Source organism: Calidris pugnax, unplaced genomic scaffold (assembly GCF_001431845.1).
Source record: "Calidris pugnax isolate Ruff unplaced genomic scaffold, ASM143184v1 scaffold109, whole genome shotgun sequence".
Lineage (NCBI taxonomy): Eukaryota > Metazoa > Chordata > Aves > Charadriiformes > Scolopacidae > Calidris > Calidris pugnax.
Genome location: NW_015090844.1, coordinates 165,236 through 186,300, shown reverse-complemented (window position 1 = coordinate 186,300; position 21,065 = coordinate 165,236). Strand labels below are relative to the sequence as shown.

Below are 21,065 nucleotides of genomic sequence, written 5' to 3'. Positions count from 1 at the left end.
AGGGTTCAGTTCTGTGATTCAGCAAGTTTGGTCTAACAACCACTGCTGCAGAAGGGGATGCTTTTACTTACTCTTCTTTCCTCATGCTGATGCTGGCGTTCTTCCAACTAGACAGCAAGCCAGTTCAGGGAGATAGTTTTGGTGCTCTTCAGCATTTTTGGTAGGGTTCACGCTCTGTGAATTAGTTCACCAAAACGGTCAGAAGAGTCAGCACAAGGGAAGAGGCAGCAGTGGGTACTCACAGGCACTTAATGAAGTGATGGAGTGGTGGCCGAGGGTGGAGAGGAGACAGCTGGTTGTTAGATTTGCTTAGCCATGTTGCAAAAAACAAGTACTCAGTAGACTGAAAGTAATTTTTTAGGCAGTTGTTGAGGTTAGGGTTTCTGGCGTAACCTCTTGTCCTCATGCACTTTTTCTGGGAGGAAAAAATAAGAAAACGGGAGTAAAATTCAGTCATGTTATTTCGCAGGTTGCTCTTAGGAGTGAAGCACAAGGTTCTTATTCTCTGCTTTAAAGTGCATCTTCACATCTTCCCAGCATTGTTGTAGTGTTCCAAGGTACCTTTCATCAGAGCCGTGATAAATACTGTGTAAATGGCATTTTGTAAACAGGTGTTCTCTTCTTGGTGATGCTATGGTTTTTGGTGTTGTAGGTAATCTTATCTGGAATCTTGGGATTAACGACATGGAAGAGGCCGATGATGCTTTTGGTAAGTAGTAGATTAAAACTTGATGTAAGGAAAGTATCAGAAGATGATCCTGATTTAGTACTCATTGGTAAAAAAAAAAAAGAAAAAATGACTTTAATTTCCTTGAGAAAATAAACTATACTGTTGACTGACTGGTTTTTGTTTTGTTTTGTTTTGTTTTTTTAATTTGTAGAGTTGTAATTATTGAAAGAGGAGTCAAAGCCCAGGAAAGGCTATATGCTGTCCTGCACGGATGGAGTTCCCACTAAGGGGACTGTGTGTAGAGGAAATGTTAATGTTGTTACAGAGTGCTTTTTGTGTGTTTATGACTGAAATCTGAAGCTGTGTGGCTCTCAATGTCAGAGATGGGATCTGAAAAAATGGTTTTGAGGTGGTTTCTGGTTTGGTGTGCTTGTTTTTTTGGTGGTGGTTTGTTTTCTGTTTTGGGAGTGTTTGGTTTGTTGTTGTTTTTTTTTTTTTTCTTTTTTTGCCTTACTGTCATTTCTGTGGCCCTTTTTCCAGGCCAAAGCAGTTGTTCTATTTTTATGCAGCCCTTGTTGGGGATCTGCATGTCCGTCAGTGAGGAGTACCAAGGATCAGGTGTGTGAGCTGAGGATGAATTGCTGTTTCTCAGTAGTGCATGGGTTAGCACAGGCAGAGCAAAGCAAGTTTTGTTACCAGTTCTGTGTATAGAAGGAGGGGCTCCGTGTCTGGGGCTTCCATCTGGAAGGACCATATTTTCATGAAAATAAATGTAAGTGCCATCTGTCTCAAAACACCTGAGGCTTGCACGGTGCTCCCTGTTTCTGTATTGCCTGTGTTCTGTGCTGTTTCTGCAGAATGTTGTTGTTGTAGTTTCCTTTTGTCTGTTGTAGCTCTTTCACATTGTCCCTTGTATGAACTTTATGGGCCCTTCCTAGTTTTACGTAAACGTGAAAGCACTAAACTCTTCCTGATCCTTTAATTTATATCAAATAATCTTTAGGACAGTCAAGTGCTGGAGCAGATTGCCCAGGGATGTTGTGCAGCAGATGGGGAAGTTTCTGAGATAAGACTGATTAAAGCCCTGAGCAGCCTGCTATGGTCTCATAGCTGACCCTGCTTTGAGTGGGATTATGCAATTTTATCAACCTGGTGGGGTTTTTTTTAGTATTATTTTTTATTTTATAGAGGTCTGGTATTTGAAAGCCAGATTAAATCAGACTTGACATTGGGAAACATTTCTTTGCCGAGAGGGTTGTCAGATACTGGAGCAGGCTTCCTAGGGAGGTGGTCAATGTCACAAGCCTGCCAGTATTTTAAGAGGCGTTTGGACAATGCTTATAATAATATGCTTTGACTTTTGGTCAGCCCTGAAGGGGTCAGGCAGTTGGACTAGCTGATCATTGTAGGTCCCTTCCAACTGAAATATTCTGTTCTGCGTGAAAAAAGGAAATTGGCATTAAACTTTTCATGAAGCTAAGGAAATTATGCATTGAACTAGCTACAGTCTATCAAGGACATATTGTTAGTTTCTGTGAGCATATTTATTTTGGGCTAAATGTCTATTGTATCTACCCTGTAATAAGTTGAACATTTTCTCTTGGGAGTTAGGAGGAGTTGTAAAAGCAAGTTTCCTAAATAGCTAAGCAATCAAACTTTTTATACAGCTGTAGGTTAGAGTTATGACATCCATAGCGAAAACTATAAAATGCATTTGGAGCTAAAACATATCCCTTTTCCAGCTGTGACTGCCACCCCCTTTTTACTCCTTGTACAAGGTCCTTTGCACTTATTTCTTGTAAATACACTTCTAATGGATTCCTCTCTTCTGACTTCTGGGCTGAATCCATTTTCCCCTTGCCTGCCCAGAGCCACCTCCCTGCTGTGGAGGAAGAAGAGGTTGCACAGTTGTCTCCCTGACCACGCAGGTGACAGGTGTAGAAGTGCATTTCTGCAGCAAGTGAGCTTTGTGGAAAGGACTGATTGCACATGAAGGTGGCTTTATAAGATTGCTCTTGAACCCAGGTGTTGGGTACCTGTGCTGGAGCCATGCCAGAAATCTGAGGAGTGACACTGATTATCATTTTTTATGTTGCAGCAGCTTATGTCAGCATTTAGTTGTCCTTATGCGGAGGCTTTGGACTGTGCTCAACAGTTAAAGAGCAAAGTTTGTAGAATTAAGTGCTTGTTATTCTTTTTCATATATAGTTATGTCTCAATCTACAAGGTGCTCTCTTGTTCCTAAAGAAGGGCCTCTTCTCATCTTTCTTCTTACGCAGAGCTGTTTTTAGTCACTCAATTCAGTTTCATAATTTCTTCCTTCAAATGGTACAGATACCTGCTGGAATTCTTCATATGCATCGAAACCCCCCAAAATAGCTTTGTTTTCAGCTAAAATAGTATAATTATGTCTAGATTTTAATTTATCATGGTGTGTACTGAGAGCTCTCAGATATAGCAGTTAGGCTGTAATTAAGGGTAGATGGTTGATCTCCATCATTTAGCCCTCCCTCCTTCCCAGAGATGAGTTTTGACCAGAATTGTGGCGATTGGTGAGTGCCACAGAATTTGTCCACAAGGAGGTGCTGGTTTTCAGAACAGTTTGTGGTAGGTTTTAACTTTGTTAATGGTAATGCACTTTCTTGTGAATTCCTGTATTACCTTATCTTTTCTTTTGATTGTCAGTTCGCAGTACTTCAGGAATTTTATAATGCAATTTAGGTTTATCTTTGCCCCCTTTAAAAATGCTAATTCTTTCTAAAAGAAACCTGTTTGCTACTCTTGATTCAGGATTTCAGGGTTTTAATCTCTGAAGCCTGCAGGAGTACACCCCTTTGGTTGCAGCTCCTTTGCTCCTGGCAGCTAGAGGTGGTGTCTTGGCTCACAAAACGTTTCTCCCCATCTTCCCCCCTTAGGTGATGATTTCTCACTGCCTGGGTTAGTTTCTTTGTGAACGGCCAGGCTGTCCGGTGGCTGCCACTTCAATCCGAGGTCTCGGTTGTGGGGAACAGCAAACCAACTGTTGTTTTTTTTTTTTCCTCTGTGATGGCAAGGCTGTGGTGCTGCTGGAGCTTGGGGAAAACACAGGGCTGGGGTGTTGTGAAGAAGGAGCTGGGGGTGGGATGTGGTGTTGAAGGCAGAGAGATGTGTTCTGATGTTTGTGTTTTTCCCCTGGAGGGGAGAAAGGAAGGGAAACACATTAACTACAGCTGTAGTGGACCTTCAGTAGCACCACCTGTGAGAGAAGACTGGTCTTGAAGAGGGATGGCTGTCGTAAGACCTGATAGCAAATAAAATTGAGAGCCATATTTGTTATTTTTTTGGCACCCAGGCTGTATTACAGCATGGGAAGATAGTGGGTAAATAACAGGTGCCAGAGACAGGGTACTGCAAGGTAGAATCAAATTATAATCATATCTTTTGAGGGATACTCTTGCAGAGGAGACCTGGCCTTCAGCAATACAGTACTCTGACTTTGGCTCTGAAATCTTACCCTGCTTTTAGTTGTCTGATGCTTTTCTGTTCTGGGTATCAGTTGTCAATTGACTTTGCAAGTCAGCTTGGAACACTTACGCTCTGAAACTGATTTTTCTTCCAGAGAAAAAGCTGCTTCCCGTGCGTGCCTGTCCGAATGTATTTAATGGGGAAAGGGAAACTTTTTTTCCCTTCGTGAAGTTGTTTGGGTATTGACTGTCAGCCATTCCGGGCTCAGCCTTACTCTCTACTTGAATGGAAGCTGGTTCCTTCCTCCCTGCTCCTAAACTCCGTCCTCTCATAAGGCTTTAAATCTTATTTTTAACTGAAGGAGCGTAACTTCTTTCAGAAAGTGTGCCTTCTGCTGGTGAAGCATCCTTTCTTTTCCAGTAAAGTACACACTAGTTGCCATCCTGTAAAAGTGTCCACACGTGTCGCCAGCTTTTGTGTAAGGGTTTGTGGGGTTTGGCTCAGGGAAGTCCAAGTTGCGTGTATCTGCGTGAGTCATTCAACCTGAATTCTTCTCATGTTTTGCCTTGTGGTAACGTAAGGTTTTGAAATTTTTATTGGGAACATCTTTTTATTATTTTTTTTTTAAATCAAAAGTGTAATATTTGGGGGGTTTATGACAAATTTACAGATTTTCACTGGAAAACCAGGAAGTTAATGGAATTTAAGTATTTATTTAAAACCTTGAAAATTTTTGAAGAAAAAAACCTAAAGTTAATCGAAAAAATTTATCAGAAGAAATATGTCCCAGCAGCTTTAAAATAAAAAATTTGGGGGCTAGCTACTGCCTTCTTGATATCTGCACCTTGACTAATTTGCATAGATGTAACCAAAATTTAATGTTTACACCAAATACTTTGTTCTGGTGCTAGTGAAGTGACAGTCTCAAATTTTAGCCCTGCTAGTAACAGTACAAAGCACTGTGAACAGAAGCTGTCATGATCCTGACCCTGCTAAAAAAATAATCTCCCTGTCCATGTGCTTTATAATAAGCAAAGTCATTTGGCTCTGGTGAGAATGACTGTGGTAGTGCCTGTTTGTCTGGATTTTAGAAGAAAAATAGCTCAATGGTAACATCTTGGCTCACCATTAAGTCGATAAATGGTATTCATACAAAGGTTTTAAAGTCAGTCTAAGTAAATAAAAAGAAATATGCTTTTAAGTGTGGGACTATGAAAAGCCTTTGGAGAAGATTTTAGCCCTTATAATCAGGTCAAAGCCAGGTCTTTTCTGTTTGGTTTGGGTTTTTCAAATCTTTTTCAGCATAAAAAGAAATTATTCTTATTCATTTGGGGTGGCTTAATGCTGTGTTTGAAGTACCTGACTTTTTTTCCATTGAATGAATTGGTTTGTCTTTTACTTCTGTGTGGCTTTTCTTGCTGACAGTTGTGTTGCAGGTCACCATACGGTACAATAAATAGCTCTCACAAATGATAGAAAATTAGTAAGGTCCCATAGTTGATGCTTAATTATTGCTATTGCTGCTGTATATATGGAAAATTAATACATTGGCTTGCCTTTTCCTAGAAGGCTGTTTATAAAGTATATATGTGGGATGTAAACGGATACAAGAGTCAATGATTGTGGAGCAAATGGTTTTCTTTCCTTTATTTTTTTAAGTGCCTGCTTGAGCATCAGTCCTGTGTGTGCATATTAAAGTGAAAGCCATTCCCCTCTGCGTTAGCTGTTAGCTTCCCTGGCATCATCAGCAGGACAGCAAGCAGTCTGCCCACGCAGAATGAATTACAGGGTCACAGCCTTATCCTGCAGGTTTGTGCTGCTGCATAAACTTTGAGTCCTCAAAGTGCACGATGATTTCTTTTACCTAGAAGAGGTCATCCGTGCAAGAGATTAGCAAATACCGTGTCTAAGATTAGAATGCACTTTTCTTTCCTATAGTTTGATACATGTAAATGTTCCTCAAGACTTTCTGTTTGCAGCTGTTCACAGTCCATGTGTATCTAATGCTCAGAAGGTGAGGGCTGTGAGCCAAATGAAGGCCATATTTTGAGTTGTTTCCATTTTTATCGCTGCAGTTAAGACGAGTTACCTCTGTTTTGGCTTTTAAAATAGCATGTTTGCCATTGCCTGTTTATGCTAAATTGAGGAGTACTTTTCTCCTGGCTCGCCTTTGGGTGGGATCTTCTTTCACTGGGTTAAAGTGGAACACCTGTTTTTACTTGTAGGTGAGTAGTGATGGAGAAGTTGTTTAAATTTGCATCTGCAGGAGAATATATCTTATAAAATAGCTGACAGGGTAGGTGTTAGATAAGTGGAGAGTGAGATGGATTGAAAACTGGCCGAATGATGGGGCCCAGGGGGTTGTGATCAGTGGCACGAAGCCCAGCCGGAGGCCCGTCAGCAGTGTTGTGCCCAGGGAGTGGATACTGGGGCCAGTCCTGCTTAATAGCTTAATGAGTGGTCTGTACAATGGGACAGAGTGTGCTCTGAACAAGTTCCCAGGTGATGCAAAACTGGGAGGAATGGCTGACACATGACAGGTTGCCATTCAGAGAAACCTGGACAGGCTGGAGAAATGGGCTGAGAGAAACATCACAAAGCGCAACAAGGGGAAATGCGGAGTCCTGCCCGTGCAGGGAAATGATCCTAGGCACCAGTACACACTGGGGGACAACTTGCTGGAAAGCAGCTCTGCAGAGAAGAGCCTGGGGATCCTGGTGGACAGCAAGCTCATCTTGTGGGAAAGGAGGCTCATGGTGTCCTGGGCTGCATTAGGCAGAGACTTGCCAGCAGGTGGAGGGAACTATTGCTTTCTCAACCTATTACTTTGACCAAGTAACTTCTTTGCTCAGGACCTCCATTTCTTCATCATTTGAAAGAAGACAAATGTACTTCTTGTTTTCCTTAGTATTGTTTGTTGAGACTCGCACTATAAAGATGTTTTATGTTGAAACAGCTTCTGTTTCACTTTATCAACTAAAATTAGCTAGTTTTATTTAACCTGTGTTGAACTCAGATGAAAAGCTTTCCTTGTATGCAATGCCCATGTCTACCAATTTTCTTTTTCTTACAGTAGTTTTAATCAAAAGGGTAACTGAGATAATCTAGATAAAAGCCTAAGAAGTTGTATTGATTCATTTGAGTGCAGACCAAGGAGTTAATTAAAAAAAAAAAAGATTAAATTCTGTGTTTGTACAGAAAAACAAATTGCACTTAAAGTGCTTAGTAACATTAAAAACCTCTCATCTGTGGTTTTATGATATTTATAAAGGTAGGAGAAAATACTGTTCCTCTTAATATTGATTGTTCTCAGTATGTTGAATACAAAATAGTCCAAATCCTCTTCAGAGAAGTACTAATAGCTACTTTAATTATTGGGGTTTTTTTGAGGTTAAGACCTACCTTATGTGATAACGTTACAGTCAAGCTTCTGTAAAGCCTGCTAGTAATGAGATGTTGTAATTTAAGGAATGAGCTTGCACAGTAATGCTCTTTGGCTCCTGTCCATTCAGGGGTGATTGTTTTTTCCTGAACCTCAGTAAACGGGATCATAATTTGTGCAACAGCTCTGATACATTTTTGGTCCAGCTTCCTAGGTAGTTAACCGTGGTACATCAGCTAAATTAATTTGGTAAGCTATTGCTGTCTTTGTACATGTTTAGGAAGTCCTTGTTGCTGGATCTGCTGTAAAGCTATTGAGCAGAACTGAGGCTGTGTCCCTCATGATTTCCTTCTCTTCCTCAGCTTTTTGTCATCTCCTGCAATTTTCATGTAGACCATTTTGATACAAAGGAATCTGAGTGAGCAGATTGATGTCCAAAAGAATTGTTAATAGAAAAGTCTTGTTACCGTTACCTCTTGTCCTGTCGCTATGGGCCTTCCTAAAAAGTGCTTTCCAGCTTTCTTGTAGGCCCCCTTCAGATACTGTAAGGCTGATGTAAGGTCTCTCCAGAGCCTCCTCCAGGCTGAACAATCCCAACTCTCTCAGCCTGTCTTCACAGGAGAGGTGCTCCAGCCCTCTGACCATCTTCATGGTCCTCATCTGGACCTGCTCCTGCTGAGGGCTCCAGAGCTGGACACAGCTGGATGCCTCTCCTTGTTGTTAAGGACAATGTCCAGCATGGCTCCTCTCCTCGTTGGCTCCTGTACCACTTGGAGAAGGAAGTTGTCATCAACACATTCCAAGAACTTTCTGGATTGCTCGTGCCATGCTGCGTTGTCCCTCTTGTTGGACAGGAGGTTCTTAGACGTGTTTAAAATCCATATCTAAGCACAGATTGCAGATTGTAGGGGCATACGTGAAAGTAGGATATCATTTTATCCGCTGCTTCTGCTTGTCCTTTTTCCAGTACTCTTCTCTCTTGCCACTGCAGGTCTTTCAGATGGTTTATAAGACTGAAGATACTGTCCGATGTATGAATGGAGGTGTTCTGGTTTTAGTAGCCAGGAAGAAATAAAATCATATAACCAAAGCCCCTTTAAGTGTTTCTGTCCTCACTGTGCTGGGACAAATATTTTTTATTTATTTGTGCTGCAAAATAGTTTCGGAAATTCCATGCAGAGTGAATATCATCTCAAGATGTTTCCTCTTCAGGTTTCTTGCTGATCTAAGTGTAATGAGCGGTAAACTTGGTGGAAGGATATGGCATACAATGGAAGTCAGATAGCTTGCAAATCACACTTTGCACTACAGAAAAACCTCTAGCTGCCTGTACATTTCAGTAGTTGAATGTGTTTTATTAGTGCACAACTGATAAGGAAGGAGAAAAGACAAAGGTGTTTGGAGTAACCATCTACTGGGTTAAGACACCTGGGGCATTGAAGTCATGAGTGGTTTTGAACTCATGACTCGGATAAGGACTGCCATGCCCACCTTCAGTTTGTGAGTGGGATTTCCACTGCCATGGGTTCCTTGAGTTGGGTTTGTGACCCTGCTCCCATTGTTGTTAACTTTGTTTTGCTATTGCAGGCTAACCTGTTTGTTCTGCTGTCTATCATCTGTGTTCTGCTGAACCTGGCTGGATTTATATTGGGATGTCAAGGCGTTCAGTTTGTGACCAGTGTACCCCGATGCGATTTGGTGAGCAGACATACTGATTTACATACATTTCTTCACGGTATGCCACATAAGGTTGCTGTGCTGGGATCACAAAATGTGCTAATGGAGAGATGAAGTAATGCAGCTACAGTGTGGTAGAGGAAAAAAGAAAACTGTTTAAGGCCTTGATTCAGTTCAAGATGTGGACAGCCTCACTGAAATCCACAACTGTGTTTTTATTGTCTCTGTTCCTATACACTTGGGTTTTTTTGGGTTGGAGTCTTCAAAAGGTGTTCAGCTCCTAAAGCTGAAGACCCCAAAAGAATATGTTTTGAAAGATTTTTGTCCTTATTAGAAGAGGATACTTAGCCCAGGAATGGTTTTGTTTGACTTTATTGAGAGCTGGTCTCTGTCTTCAGGGTCTGAAGACACAGCTGATTTGGTACAAGGCTTTCTAGACAACTTTATGAGGCCATGTAGGAAATAATCCCAAATATATCTTCAGAAAGTCCATCTTGCCAGCATTATACACTGATTTTAATATCATAGCTATTTAAGAACTAGCATAAAGGATTTTTATAGTAATGTGAAAAAAACCCAGAACCCAAACAACTGTTGGAAGAAGCTTGAGTGAGCACTGGTGAGCTACCTAACAAAAAGCTCAGTCAGTATGAGCTATGGGTGGGATTATTTCTCCTGGCTTGCCTCATCTGCTGAGGACAACTTGCGTTGATACCTTATAGCAACAACTGTAAGGAAAAAATCATACATTTCTACTTGAGGAAGAAGCAATCTGCACAAGAAAGGACAGAATGAAAAAGACTTTTCTCAAATGGGTGTCATAAGAAGTAGAAGAACGTCTATTTATGAACCAGAAGCTGAGGAATAATTGAAGGATATGGGATGACTTGGTGGTAAAGAGGATCATGTGTAAAGGCTTGCAGGACTTTAAGGGTTAATAGAAAGATCTTTGAATATTTACTTTCAGTCACTTATTGCTTCAAGAAAGCTATTCTCGGTTCCTTAACATGGCAGTGGTGTACTAGAGTGAGAGTTCAAGATGACAAGCACTTGGCAATCTAGGTTCACCCAGTATCAATGTACTGAAGCAGCACTGGGAACTGTTAATGTTATTTCAGATGAGATGGTTAAATGTTTCAGGAATTTTGGAGCCCTCTATGGTTGGAAGCATAGGGTACAGTCAAAAGGCATTCCTGAAGTCATAAATTGTTGTGTAGAGTGATTCATGTAGGTGGAAGACCTTTGATGCTACGACTCTAGAGAGTGTGTCAGCTAAGAAACCAATTATCTCTAGGTAAAGAAACATTGAATTTCTACTTGATAACTAAGATGACAACATTAATTTGAAGATTACAAACAATAGTGGTGAACAGATGTAACTATTACTGATTTGACTGGGTGGAAATCACAATTGTGGGTTTCATTCCATCCTTAGAGATACAAAATATACTCACGAATCAGGGAAAACGTGTACACTCCATAGACAGTGGCTTACACATCAGTCAAAGAAAGAGTTTCCAGGCTGCTATGTGTTTGAAGGAGCATGGATGCTAAAATTGCTTAGTAATCAGTGCAGCTTGTATTACAACTAAGTTGTATTTAAATGTCTTGAGCGTATCAGTAATACTTCCTTTCAAATCAGAAGTATGCATAATATAGTTTTATAATGCATGAGTCACTGGCATACCAAACTGTACAAATTTAATTTTATGAGCCCGTATTTCCAGTCTGCTTTGTCGTCAGGGGTATAACACATGGACTCTACATTATGCAGGTTAAAATGTTGCGTAAAACAGCTAATAAATTAAAGAGTGGAGTTTTGTGTTTTTAAAGGTGGATACGGGTGAAAACAAGATTTGTTTCTGCTGTGAAGAGTTGCATCTCACTAAGTGCACAGAAGAAGAGACTGCGCTGAGGCTATACCACGTGAAGTCCTGTGGTGCTGCTCACCTTCTTCTCAAGGTACCCTTTGCACACTGCTTAACGTGGCTGCTTGGTGATGTCCACACTTGTGTGACAGCGCAATGCTGAGGTGACTGCTGTGTTTACTCTGAAAAAATCTGTTATTTTTCTGGTCTGGTCTGCTGCCCTGGTCAGAAGCTCTTTATGGTTCTGTAACAGGTTTTTTTTGGTGGTTTGGGTTTGGTTTGGTTTGGTTTTTTTCTCGTGTCTGGGTTTTGGTCAGTGCATTGATGATCCAATATGCAGTTCTTGTCCTTTCCGTGTTCTATGCAACCAAATCTACAGCTGAGTTTGGACAAGATGACATGGGTAAATATGATGTAAATTTTTGCTAATGGTTTGATGCCTTCACTGGTCTTTTGATCTTCTCAGCCTTCCTTGGCTTACAAATTGCTACAGTATAACTTCCAAACAGCGTCATCTTCAAATGTAAAAGTGTTTTAACATTTCTTTAATGGTGATTATCTCACATCTGGATTTCCCATGGAAAAGTTAAAATGAAGGTTATAATTCTTGGATGAATAAATGGTCTATAAATTGCATCTGAGTGGTATTAAACCCTTCTGAATCTCCCTGTCAGAACACACAATAGGGCAAAACAAGCTTTTGCAAATTCCTGCAATCTTGGAGAGTGTCTGTCCTGAAGACTTCATCGCAGATGTTTCTAACAAGTAATTGTCATGGTCATCCTTGTGTTTTCTGTGTTTGATTTTGTTTCAGTTTTTTGTTATTATTATTATTATTATTTTGACATTTACAAATACCTTGATTTAATCTTTTAATTCCCATGATCTTCATGTTCTTCAGAAAGTTCTCTTTGCTCTTTGTGCCCTGAATGCTCTCACCACCACAGTTTGCTTGGTAGCGGCTGCCCTGCATTACTTACAGATTTTTGCAACAAGAAGATCCTGCATAGTAAGTGAGTGCAAGGCGTTGCCCGCGATACACAGCGGCTCTAACAGTATTATTAGATGACACAGTTCAGCTTTTTTTTTTTTTTTATATCTCAGAAGGTTTTTAACAGAAGTTTCGTTTGATTAGGATGAATCTCAGATTGAAGACCAAGATCATGTTTTGGATCCTGATGATTTTGTCCCGCCTGTGCCACCTCCCTCCTATTTTGCAACTTTTTATTCTTGTACTCCACAAACAAGTTGCAGGTAAAACTCTACACACTCTTCCTTTCTTTTAGTGTTTTTACACTGCATAATCTTCTTTTCTTTTCTTTTTTTTTTTAAGACCCTTTTCTCTGTTATTAACTGGAAAAGGTTGGTGACTTTATAAAAAAGAAAAAAAAAGAAACAACCTGTAGAGTTAGGAGGCAGCATAAATACAGTGTCAGTGAGGGGTATAATTTTGTGGTTTTCACTTTAGATTCTGTAGAAACTGTTCCTGGGTAGGAGAAGTGCTGCAATCTGACACGGCTGAAACCTTCTATGGTTTCAGCAGCAGGTTGGGGCAGTGATGGGAAGCCAGGCAAAACCTCTCGGCAAGGCTTTTGTGAGACACCCCTGAATGGCAGCCTGGGGCCCCACAGACCCTCCTGCCAGGTCCCTCTCTGGCAGCTGGGGCTGATGGAAGGGTATGTTTTGATTGCAAGGCCAGGTACTTGCCCCTGGTATTATTGCTGGGCTTCTCTGCAGTGGCAGCTGAGGGATGGAGGAGAAGGGAGAGTGAACATGGAAGGATGAGTTCACATATCAGAAAGAGAAGGAGGACAGTCATAACTCGCTGTAATCTCTTCCCCTGCCTCCCACCCCCTCTGGTTTTGGGGTTGTTTTTTTTTAATTCATTACCACAAAGGTAAAGGGAAGAAGGATTTGGAGGAAGATTAAATAATACCTGCATGAATTTTTTTGGAAGAGAAAACACACAGAAAATGTTTATGTTGCTGAAGGCTTCTTTTGGTATAATTAGTCTTAAAATATAAATCTGGTGGGGGTTTTTTTTGTGTTGAAGAGGAATAGGGCTAAAAGTCATGTAGCTTGTCCATTAAGCATTAATGTTGTTATTTTGCTATACTGGGACTTAGTAGTGTCTACATTGCAGTTCAGTATTGGCTTCTGGGCTGTGCTATCCTTCATTATGCAGGTGGTTATAAACTCTTCACAGTAACTTGCAGGTCAGCTTTTTTATTAGTTTATGACTCAGGTGGGCCTGCATTATTCTGCTGTGAACACACCATTTTTATACATAAGATAATCATGATGATCAAGCAGACCGTATTACTCTACTCTTATTTAAAACGCCTGCCTTTTGCAGCACGCAGGACTGTTTAGTTTATTTCACTGTTTTGTCAGGAATAGCACACACGACTTTGAAGACTCTGTGGTCCTTACAGAGGTAATTACAGATCCTGGGATTACCTCAAAAATGGTAACAAGGCACGGGAATAGATTTTTAGAGTGAAAAAGTCATCTAAAATAACGAGATTGATAACTGAGATTGAATTCCAAACATTACTAAAAACTTCCTATGTGAGTCTTGGCTGGAGCTAGTTATGAGAACAGAGTGGCGTGTGTAATGATCTCTTTGGAAGATTAGGTATTTATTGACATATGCTTGTCACAGTTCCCCTGCTTTAAAACGGGGCTGTCGTTCTTTGTCTGGCATGTCATTCTAGATGGTTATCTCTTTCCCGGCAGCAGTATTTCTCATTGTCTATTTTCAGCACAGTTGGAGCCACTGCACAATATTCAAGGCTTCTACAGTCTAATGTTACCTGTGACTGCGTTAAAACTTGCTGATAATAACATCTAAGCAACGGTGATGTTTTTCTGAAGTGGGGCTACTTGTTTCAAGGTGCTCGGGGCAGTCGTGCAGCAGTGCAGAAGTTAAAGAACAGACAGATTTAATTTCCCTTCTTGGCAGCTGAGGAGATATGACTCACCCCAGGCTGGATCCGGGGTGTCCAGCAGAGCAGCTGAGATGGGACCTGGCCTTTTCTCGGTCAGCCTCCTTGCACTTCTGCCCTCCCTGTCCGTGCCCTGAATGCCCTGCTGTGCCCATCACCTGCCTTTCTGTGCCGAGACCCCTTCATCCAAAAACCTTTGTGTGAAGGGGGGGTGGCGGGAGCTGCTTCCAGGGTGGGGAGCCACCGTCTGCAAGGCGCACCTGGGGCAGCTCCAAAACGGATGCATCACTTTGAGAAAGGAAACACTGAGGTGACCAAAACGTGTGCCAAGGACATATTTGGAACGAGTAGCCATTCTCCTCAGCCCTCCAAATTGCAAAGCCAGAGGCACTGCTAGCACAGCCAGTTAATTAGTTTGTTTGTTCACGGGAAAACATTTACATTTGTCCTATTTAGTGATAGACAAAACAAACTAGCATTACAAATGTCTGGTCAACTCCCACCTCATCATAAATAAGGAAATAGCAATTAAGCTATTTTTCAGGATTGGCACAATAACATTAGCAGTTACAGCTGAGTTTCCATGTGAAGGATAAAATACAAAGTGTTACCGAATCACAGAATGATATGGGGTTGGAAGGGACCTCTGGAGGTCATCAAGTCCAACCCCCCTGCCAGAGCAGGTCCTCCTAGAGCAGGTTGCACGGGAATGTGTCCAGGTAGGTCTTGAATGTCTCCAGTGATGGAGACTCCACTGCCTCTTTGTTCCAGTGTTCTGCCACCACCCTCAAAGTAAAGAAGCTCCTCCTCATGTTTAGATGGAATTTCTTATGTTCAAGTGTGTGCCTGTTACCTCTTGTACTGTCACTGGGCACCACTGAAAAGAAGACTGGCCCAATCGTCTTGACACCCACCCTTGAAGTATTTATAGCTGTTGATCGGATCCCCCCTCAGTCTTCTCTTCTCCAGAGTAAAAAGACCCAAGTCCCTCAGCCTTTCCTCGTAAGAGTGTTGTTCTAGGACCCTAATCATCTTTGTAGCCCTTTGGTGCACCGTCTCCAGCAGTTCTCTGTCCTTCTTGAACTGGGGAGCCCAGAACTGGACACAGCACTCCAGATGGGGCCTCACCAGGGCAGAGTAGAGGGGCAGGATGACCTCCCTCGACCTGCTGGTCACACTTCTCCTGATACACCCCAGGATGCCATTGGCCTTCTTGGCCACAAGGGCATATTGCTGGCTCATGGTCATTCTGTTGTCCACCAGGACTCCCAGGTTGGGAGCTCCCTCCTCAGAGCTGCTCTCCAGCAGGTCAGCCCCCAACCTGTCCTGGTGCATGGGGTTATTCCTCACCAGGTGCAGCACCCTACACTTGCCCTTGTTCAATTTCATCAGGTTCCTCTCTGTCCAACTCTCCAGCCTGTCCAGGTCTCGCTGCATGGCGGCACAGCCTTCTGGGGTGTCAGCCACCCCTCCCACTTTTGTGTGATCAAAGGCACGTGTTATAAGGCATGTGAATTTAAGGGAAGAGGCCCCGCCACGTAGGGCAGCAAACTGATCGCCTGTGGTCCAGAAGTCTACCCCAGCCCAGTTTAAAGTACCATTTGAGGACTAGAGGCATTTGCCAAAATGCAAATCTGCTTATCCAGGCTCCATATTGTCAGATTCACAGTGTGTCTCAAATTGGTCCCATGTGCTGCTGACAGTTGTTCCTGCACCGCTGAAAGTGTTCCTGCTCTTGAAATGCTGAAGTTTCTGGGAGGCCAAAGCCCTCGTGCTGCTGTTCAGCTGAGGTATGGGTGGAGAAGGTGGCCAAGGACCTGCCTCCCCACGGTCTGGAGCAGCCTGGTGGCAGTGGGGTTCCCTGAAACAGCCTGTTTCCTACCTTCCTCTGACGTCACTTCCAAAGGCTGCTGGCTTTCTGTGTGGCACAAGAATTTGCCCTGCTTACCTAAAAAGAGAGAATGGAAACTAAGAAATAATTAACAGATTGACAAACGTGCACATCCTGGAAACGACTTTTATATTAAGGGACTTAAGGATATGCTTGTCTAATTGCATTTTCTGTAGTAAGTGTTGGCACAACGTGATTCTTGGATGCAACATTAATTTTCAGGGTGTGACTGAGCTGAGTAGGACAGGCATGGTTAAAAACAAAACTAAGATTCAAGAAGTTTATAATTCTGTGGCCGTCATTGAGTGTCAGCTCAGCACGAATGTACTGGAAAAATGTGCAGAAGTAATGGCAATGGAGCATTGGTCTCCATCATACCAAAGTTATTCTGAAGCTTTTAGGGGCAGATGAAATAGTCTAAAATTAAAAACTATTTTAATGTATTATATTTTTCCCATTTTTGCAATTAAAACAGCAATGACTAGTTGTCAAAATCTGTTCTTTCTTCTCTTCAAATTTCTCCATGCAGTGCCTCCATTGCCTTGACAGGAGGCTTTCACAAAGATGCTCCCCTTGTTCTCTTTTTGCAAGTTTTATTCTTTTCCTCTGTAAGCAGCCTTCCGCAGGTATTTCTATTCACTCTGCCCTTTCCTCTCAGCTTGCAAGAAAATAATTTTCACAATCACCTTTGTTCCCTCCGGCCAGTGTCCAGAGAAGCCCTAAATTCTGTGAGGAAGGACTAGCTCTTGTGTAACATTTCTTTGTAGAGAGATCACATCCGCTGGTGATAGCTCTAAGTCTGACATGGGTCCTGAGAGCAAAACACGTGGACTTTCTGTGTGCTGCTTGAGGTTCCAGCTCAGTACCAAGTCCCCGATTTAAAATGTAGTAAAAAGCAGAGTAAAATTGAGACGCTTTGTGTCACAAACTTCTCTGAAGGTCTCCTCTGCACCTCTGCTGTTGAACACCACACTTTGTTCCAGTGTTAATGGAGCAACAGACTTACGTTATCAAAATCAGCATTTGCCAAAAAGAGTTTGTACAGGCACTGTTCTGATTTCTTCCCTGTCAGAGCTGCCTCCCAAAAGGAAGATGATACAGCAAAAGGTCTTTGGGACTTCTGCTGTATTTCAGGTTTCATAGAGCTCTTTGAAAAATGAGAAGTAAGGTTAACTGTGAGGTGCTTATACAAGCCTTCATGAATTGATCAACTATAATATTCTTAGCCAAGCACTATTGTAAATATAGCCTTTAGTCTGAATTTGCCTTTTTCTGTGCAGCTGTATCTGAACATAAAACATGAGATCAGAAGTATCTTGAATTTCAGCTATAATTAAGAATTTAGTACACAAAAATCAGAGCTAGGCTATCACATTTTGTACGACCACCTGTGTTTGAATATCTTGAAACAAAACTGAATCTCTGTGAAGTAAAACTGAAATGGACTCCTGGGTGCAGCGCTGCCCAAAGATGTGTGAAGCTCTGGTGGACACATTGGAAAGGCACCTGCTAAGGAGCAATGTCCTGCCATCTTCTGGGAAAATCTTTTGGAGCTCTCAGTCAGTTCATGAGCTGTGACTGAGATCCCAAAATCTGAGCTGGCCTGGCAAAGCCATTGGAGTTTGGTAGCTAGTGATGTTTTTCTGCAGCTGGAAAGTCGTACTGACAAGGGTTGCTCGGTGGTGTTTGTTGCAGGATGCTTGGCTCGGATGTGATTCCACTACCCCATATTTATGGAGCCCGAATCAAAGGCGTGGAAGTGTTCTGCCCTCTGGACCCACCTCCTCCTTATGAAGCTGTGTGGAGCCAGAACAGCTCTGAGCAGGTAGGGCCCACTGGAATTTAAAGTGTAACGTGTTTTTTTTCCACTGTAAAGGTAAAGTTGCACTGAGGGATGGTAAACATATGTCAGGGATGGTAAACATATGTCAGGTATCTTTCCATTTCAGAGTCACAGGAGAATGTTTGGTTACAAATGTGGCTTGCCGTGAATTTCACTGAAGATTTTAATTAGTCACCTACCTTTAGAGTTGAAAGCTTTCCCTGGCTGGAAAACTGTGTCCAAGCGTGGGAGAAGCAGTAAAATACACTTTATTCTAGAAGACCCCCATGCTTCCTCATTTCTTTACTTCCCTATTGCATCTGTACTCCTCCCATGTGGGACTAGGTCAGCGTTTTACCATGATCCCTTTTCAGAAGACAGGAGCATTTTTCCAGAAAATACTCAGCAGGATAAAATTGGCTGACCTGGATGATGAAGATTAATTTTAGACAGTCTCTAGTCTTGGTTTTACAGTGGAATTAAACACATATCACGTAGTCACTTGTCCTGGTTTGAGGTAGAACAGAGCCAATTTTCTTTTCAGTAATTTTACTTTTCAGCTAAGCCTCTTCAACCGAACTGCACTCTCTGAAATTAGCAGCATATTTTTCAGGCAGTGTCTGCTACCGGAGTGATAAGGTCTGGTGCTTACAGTGAATGCCAAGGAACGGGATGCAGAGAGGCTCCTGCTTATACTTACTGCTATAGCCCTGTTGGAGGGTCGGAAGCAGAAGAGCGTAGAAAGGTCCCACCTGTGAGGAGGAGCGGCCAGGACAGGAGACCCAGAGCTGACCAACAGGGTATTCCACCCCATCTGCCCCACACTCAGTATAAAAGCTGAGGGATCAAAGAGTCAGCCTCTTTCTTTGATGGCTGGTGTCCAGGGAGGACTCTGTATGTTCATCTGCCTCTGGTCTGTGTGTTCCTGAATCCAGTTCCTGAGTTCAGTTCCCATCTGGGACTTTCCCAGTGCCTGCTGGCAACGTGATCATCATCCTGGGAGCCCGATATTGATTTTGTATATATTTCATTAACATCTTATTGATACTATTGTAATTTCTTTTTATTATTGATATTTCATAAAAGTAGTTTAGTTTATTTTTAACCCGTAAGTCTCTCATATTCTTTCTCCCTTCCCTGGGGATAGAGGTTAAAGAGACTGTCATTCATTTTAGTGGTCAGCGCAGCCCAAACCGTGCAGTTAAGCAAAAGCGTTCGCTTTCTAAGGTGGATGTTGCAGTTCTTAGAAAGTCTCAGAAAAGAGATGGTGACTCGTGATTTTTCAACTTTTCTATTTTATTCCAGGAAGATGCGCTACAAATAAGTGTTGTGGAAGTCATTGATTCGGGGGAAGTGAGTGACAGGCAGGCCTCTCAAGGTAAAAAATACATTTTAAAATTTGTTCTAGAACAGTTCTACCCAAGCCACATGACTTAACGTAGCAGCAGCATTATTATTTCTTTGAAAGACATTGCAAGCCAGAGATACAGAATCGTGATTGGTTTGGGCAGTAGGAGCAGGGATCAATGTTTAAAATATATAAAAAGTTGCCTGCTCTTAAGATAGAAAAAGAAGATGTATTTCCTTCTTACTAACGCACAGGTTAGTTGTCCACTCTGCGTCCATACATTTTAAGAAACAATATCCAGCTCCAGTGCTTCCGTTTGTTTTGCATGCATGATGGTGCCTGTTGACATTTTGTTGCTGATGAAAATAGGAAAAGGATAAAATAGTGCTGTACTTTGTTGAGCTAAATGTAGGAATTGCTCTATTACTCAGCCCGCACCAGAAGAATTACTAAATAGTTTCTGCATACTGGTACGGGACGTAGCTGGACTACAGATAGAGGCCACATCAAGCTTTGTTCAGTGTTGTTTTAGAAAACTATGGAAATGATTCCACGTTGTTTTCAGCCTGATCTTTACAGTGGTTTATGCTTGTGGTTAAACATTATTGGCTCCCAGATAGGTCACAGGCAGCTGGTGAAAATCTGTTCTGCTCTTCATTTGAACTTGCCATTATGGGGCAGATTGTCTTTGGTGCAGCAGATGGCTGTGTGCCTCTCTGTGCACCGTTCACACCAGACAGAGGGTAAAGACACTGAGGCAGGGGGTGAGGAGAGGAAAACCCAAATCTATTATTTGACTGTGGATGCTTTTCTGCCAACCTACTTCTTGAGCTATAGGGAAACTTTGGTGTGAAGTTTATCAGTTAAGTTTGTCATTACTAATTGGTGGCAGGAAAAAAAAATATATTTACATAAAACCATCCTTTAATCAAATAACAAGTCTTTCAAAGTTCCCTTAAACTCCAGCAGGCTGCCTGAAACCTCTGAAAACAAGCACTTAAATGCTTCTGGTAGCTCATCACTTACGATAGCCAAAAAGAAATTCAGAAGAGTTGAAGCAAAAAAGTCTAATTCTCAAGGACTTAATAATCCTAGAACTGTTGTTGCTTTCCCTGGGCACTTTGAGCACAAATGAAAATAAGATATCAAACATTAAGCAGTCACCACGGTACAGCCTTAAGTTGTGAGAATGGAAAACAGGAAAGGAATACTATAGAAAATGCAGCTGTTGTGAAGGAGAGTCAGGAAAGTTTTGGTGGTGTGTTTTGTTTTGTTTTGTTTAAAGCCACGATGAGGCATTGTGTGAGGATTTGTTTGCATTAAAAAACTTCCTTTGTAAACAAGCAGACCTGAGACCTGAGCACATGTGGTCATGTGGTAAATTGTACCCTCCTTTTGAACTGTGATGCCCATCTATTTTTTAAAATATATCTCTTTTTTTTTTTTCTTTTTTAATAAAAAGGCCTCTAAAGAGACATTTACATCTCAGCCTGGCTGATGAATTCAGATAAAGAAGAAAGCGAGCATCTTAATGAAGGGAACTAACACTGCTTCTCCTAGATGCCAAGGCTTCCTAGGGGCAATGAATTTGAGAAAAGGAAATACGCTGAGCAGTATCTCTTAATTTATTTATATTTGGGGAGGTGTACTGGGTCTGCCTGGCATGGAGTTCCTTTTCTTCATAGCAGCCCATATGGTGCTGGTTTGGAATTGTCACCGAAACAGTTTTCATACCACAGGAATGTTTTCTCTCTTGCTGGGCAGCGCTTGGGCAGCACTGAGCCTTGCTCCATCTCCATCTCTGCCCCTCACAGCCTGTGGGCTTGGGAGGGAGGGGACACAGCTGAGACAGCTGACCCCAAAATGGCCAAAGGGATGTCCCATGCTCTGTAATGTCGTGCTCAGCAAGATGGGCTTGGGGAGAGTTTTCCAGGGCTGCCATTGCTCAGGGACTGGCTGGGCATCAGTCAGCTGGTGCTGAGCAATTGCTTTTGCATCACTATTTTATTTTTTTT

The 21,065-nt window shown here is 42.0% G+C and overlaps 1 protein-coding gene across 2 annotated transcripts in view; it reads left to right on the top strand.

Moving 5' to 3' along the window:
• The first annotated feature begins 301 nt into the window (after positions 1-301).
• The window catches only part of FAM189A2 (family with sequence similarity 189 member A2), a 27,378-nt gene continuing 6,614 nt past the window's right edge, over positions 302-21,065 (top strand). Inside the window, exons 1-8 of one of the 2 annotated variants that reach the window (XM_014942641.1) lie at positions 303-557; positions 653-709; positions 9,084-9,194; positions 11,007-11,135; positions 11,943-12,050; positions 12,177-12,295; positions 17,576-17,705; positions 19,008-19,080. In XM_014942641.1, coding sequence (XP_014798127.1) covers positions 698-709; positions 9,084-9,194; positions 11,007-11,135; positions 11,943-12,050; positions 12,177-12,295; positions 17,576-17,705; positions 19,008-19,080 — 682 coding nt within the window. In that variant the 5' untranslated portion in view covers positions 303-557; positions 653-697. Of the gene's footprint in view, positions 558-652; positions 710-9,083; positions 9,195-11,006; positions 11,136-11,942; positions 12,051-12,176; positions 12,296-17,575; positions 17,706-19,007; positions 19,081-21,065 lie in introns of both variants that reach the window. The other variant, XM_014942643.1, reaches the window with a different exon arrangement.